Here is a 3,855-nt window from a genome sequence, read left to right as displayed (position 1 = left end):
TCCAGCCAAGGTAGCCGTGCCCATCGTTTCCGGCCAGATATCGATCGTGATCAAGGCGGGCGGGCGGGCCGGCAGCGCATGAACAGCATCGCCATCAGCCTCCGCCCGTGTCATGTTAACCAACGGCAGCCATGCCCACGGCACCCAACCCTGCCTCTTGACCATGCATGCATATGGGGACTGGACGCACCGGCTCGCATGGGCACCATGGCGCGCCCCTACCTCCGTGCCACCACGCGCAGTTGAGCCGGTTCAGTGCGTGCATCCGTGTAGTAGCACGCATGCTGGGTTCGATCGGGTCGGAAAGGGACGGAGGGATCCGGGCGGGAGGCAGCCGCCCCGTGCAGTCCATTTATGTCCCTCTCCTGTCTGACCGATCATCCTCCGCCACGGTCGACGCGCAGGTGGGCATCACAGGACGGAAAATTTGGACAGGCCTCCGCCAAGTCGCCGTGGAAATCGATGCGTAAGATCTTCAAAAGTTTAGAGACAAGGAGGCCTCGGTGCCTAGCGACGACCATCTTCCCACGGAGAAAACTGTTGTACCGAGAGACGAGTGGAGTATGGGTTTGAACTGACGAGAGAGACGAGTGGCGCAGCCATTTTTCCGGGATTTCAAAGACGCGGATCGAGGTCTTACAATACTGATTGATTATTGTGGCTGGCGGTGCGTGCAGCGTGGTTCCCCCGCCGTCCATCACGCTCAAGCCCTCGTGAACATGTTCGGGGGTTGCCATCCATCACGAACGTCGATCTACTAGCGCACAGCGAACCGTGCATCCAAGACAACGATCGCGCGCCTCGAAGCCCACACAAACAAAAAGGTGGGTTACGCCACAGCGCTGGAGTAGTACCACGTACGAAAACAACCCGGGGGTGACAAGGGAAAAAGAAACAAAAACATGCGACCAAAAACATTCCCCGGCCACCATCAAGATGAACGAACGCGCACACACCCTTTCCCCCCTTGGTGTTAAGACGAATGGTCCCCGGCAGCAATAAACAAGCTACTGCTAGTACTAAAAAAAAAACATGTACTGCTCCCGGCACCGCCAGTGCAGCGAGGCCCGGCGTACTGCAACACGCTAATTAAACCTTGATTACCACCGTAGTACTCGTACTCGTAGTACTAGCACAAAGGATTAATCAAGGACGACGGGAATCTCATCTCATGCTTTGCAGCTCGCCACACAGCAATCTTTATTATTCACAAGCGGTACGGTACGGTGCGGTGCACTGTTGAGCACTGATGTAGATTAAGCGAGGATGGATGGATGGATGGATGGATGTGGCAAGGCGGAGGGCGCGCTTTTCGCAGCGGAGACGCCGTACCTGCGCCAGCACGGGGCCTCCGGTTTTTTTTATGCGCTCGGTTCGTTGAGGTAATATTTTGTTTGGGCGACACAAAACGCGCGTAGCTAGGTGGTTAGATGTGGCGCGCATGCCGTTTCGCGCCGTGTTTGTTTGTTAGCGCGCCTTTGGTAGGAGCACTGCAGATAATTTGCACCGGCCCCGGGCAAATTAAGCAAGGAAAATCTTTTTTAACTTAGCATAGACATCCATGATGTGCAGGCAATGCTAGCTGCAGCAGGACACCACATGGGTTAGCGCGTTCATTAGTTGTGAAATTAGGACGCACGTTGAGGAGTTCTTAGCTGCGATCGCAACTAAGGAGAGCATGTTACTGGGCGGGGTGTGGAGCGACGTGGCTGGAACTGGATCATCATGAGCTAAACAGTAGAACGTGAGACGAGCCAAAAGTGGGGGATTTACTCGTGCCAGTACCGGTGTCTGGTAACCTTCTTAAATGGATGGATGAATGAGATAGTGATCACTGATCACACACACATAGGTAAGGCCACCGGGTGGTGACATGAGGAGTGAGCGACAGATAGATAGAGGGTGGGGGACGAGTGGGCCCGTGGCCATCACCCGCACGCCCAAACCCAACTGAAGCTAGCGTGGTGGCCGCCTCCTCCTCCTCCTCTGCCCGTTGCCACGTCACCCCTTCTTCCTCCCGGTCCGCCTATATCTTCCCCCCGATCCCTTGCTCCCTCACCCTTCTTTCCTCCAACCTCTCCACACCGGACCACCCCCTCCTTCCTTTCCAGCTTCCACCACCACCCTCATCAGCTCACTTCCGGTGAAGAAAAACCGTCTCACCGCCGCTTTCCGGTGAAGAAGAAGAGCGCATTGCTGGGCTGGGAGCTGCTGTTTTTGTAAGCTTTGGTGTTCTGTTCTTGCTGTGTTGGTGGTGGCATGGAGAGGCGTGGCATGGAGAAGGGGACGTCGGCGGGGGCGAGGCGGCACGCCGACCAGCCGTCCTTCTCGTCGTCGCTGCTCGACGCGATATACAGGTCCATGGAGGACGAGCCGGGCCACGCCGGCGGGGAGGCGGCGGTGACCAAGAAGCAGCAGCAGCAGAAGAAGCACGTGGAGGAGGCCCTGCACTACAGCTACTACTACAGGCCGTCGCTCGCCGGGAGCTACCGGGCGCCGGGGCCGCACGCCACCACGTCCAGCTCCTCCGAGTGCTCCAGCTACGGCGGCTTCTCCTCGTCCGAGGCCGAGTCGTCCAACCACCGCCGCCTGCGCCCCATCCGCACGGTGGTGCCCGGCGGTCAGCCCGCGCCCGCGCCGGAGAAGAAGGCCAAGAAGCCGGCGGCGGCGGGGGCCTCGATCCGCGCCAAGCTCAGGGACCTCCGCAAGCCGGCCTCCCCCGGCGCGCGCCTCGCGGGCTTCCTCAACACCATCTTCGCCGGCAAGCGCAGCGCGCCGCAGACCCCGCCCTCGGCCCGGGCGGCGGCGGCGGCGGCGGCGGAGTACGCGTGCTCCTCGGCGTCGTCCTACTCGCGGTCGTGCCTGAGCAAGACGCCGTCCACGCGCGGGCACGCGAACCGCACCGTGCGGTTCGCGGACGGCGACCGCGAGGCGCCCGCCACGGTGCCCGGGGCGGACCGGCGGAGGGTGCCGGCGCTGGCGGTGGAGCAGATGCTGCTCCGGCGCATGGAGATGGAGAGCGACGAGGACGAGGACGACGACGAGGACAGCAGCGACGCCAGCTCCGACCTGTTCGAGCTGGAGAACTTCGCCGCCGCCGTCGCCGTGCCGCCGGGCGCGGGGTACAGGGACGAGCTGCCGGTGTACGAGACGACCAGGGTGGTGCTGAGCCGCGGCATTGGCCACGCGTACGGGCACGGCCGGAGCGCCAGGGTGGTCTGACGTTTGCGCCGATCGGATCGCGCGCGGTGACTGTAAAATGCAAAATTAGTTTAGCGAGATGGGGGAGGTGTGGAGTAAGCGTTTTTTTTTATTACGTGCTCTCTCTTTAACCTTTTGGCGTTTTTCTTTGGTGTTTTTGTGGGGTGTGGAGTGTACTCAGATGTAATTTCTAGCCGCAGGAAATCAATCAGCAACGTTGCTTTTCTACTACAGTAAGAAAGTCGTGCGTTCCTCGTGAAGCCTTGAATGCTAGGCTAGCGTGAATATGAAGAGGACGCAGCAGCATGTGAAGAAGAGGGGAGGAGGAGAGAAATGAGGAAGGGATTGAAAGTTTGGAGGCGGACGGTGGTGGGCGAAGACGGCGACGGTGAGCGACGGATGGATTTGACGGGGATGCACGCACACGCTTTGTCTGCTGCTTCCCCGCTAACATGCGAGCGAGCGAGCTCCCGCTAATCATTACCGGCATCATATCCCTACGGAATCATTCATTCCTCTTCCTTTCCTTGTTTATTTCCCTCCTCCAGCGCCACAGGCGTCAGCTCCAGCACACTTGTTTCTTTCCGTGATCCAAGCATGACTTTCACTTGTTTTTTGCAGCAAACTTGCTACTCTTACTAATTTGGGGACGAG

At 59.2% G+C, this 3,855-nt stretch overlaps 1 protein-coding gene across 1 annotated transcript; it reads left to right on the top strand.

The window, feature by feature from the left end:
* The first annotated feature begins 1,904 nt into the window (after window positions 1–1,904).
* On the top strand, window positions 1,905–3,432 carry LOC123447094 (protein BIG GRAIN 1-like). Its single transcript, XM_045123664.1, has one exon. The coding sequence runs from the start codon at window positions 2,260–2,262 to the stop codon at window positions 3,220–3,222; it is 963 nt and encodes a 320-aa protein (XP_044979599.1). The 5' UTR covers window positions 1,905–2,259; the 3' UTR covers window positions 3,223–3,432.
* Window positions 3,433–3,855: the final 423 nt, after the last annotated feature.

Source organism: Hordeum vulgare, chromosome 4H (genome assembly GCF_904849725.1).
Source record: "Hordeum vulgare subsp. vulgare chromosome 4H, MorexV3_pseudomolecules_assembly, whole genome shotgun sequence".
Lineage (NCBI taxonomy): Eukaryota > Viridiplantae > Streptophyta > Magnoliopsida > Poales > Poaceae > Hordeum > Hordeum vulgare.
This window is presented reverse-complemented; position numbering and strand designations above follow the sequence as displayed.

Excerpts from the sequence above, each read along its gene's own strand:
- LOC123447094 (XM_045123664.1), top strand. The coding sequence starts at position 2,260 with ATGGAGAGGCGTGGCATGGAGAAGGGGACGTCGGCGGGGGCGAGGCGG.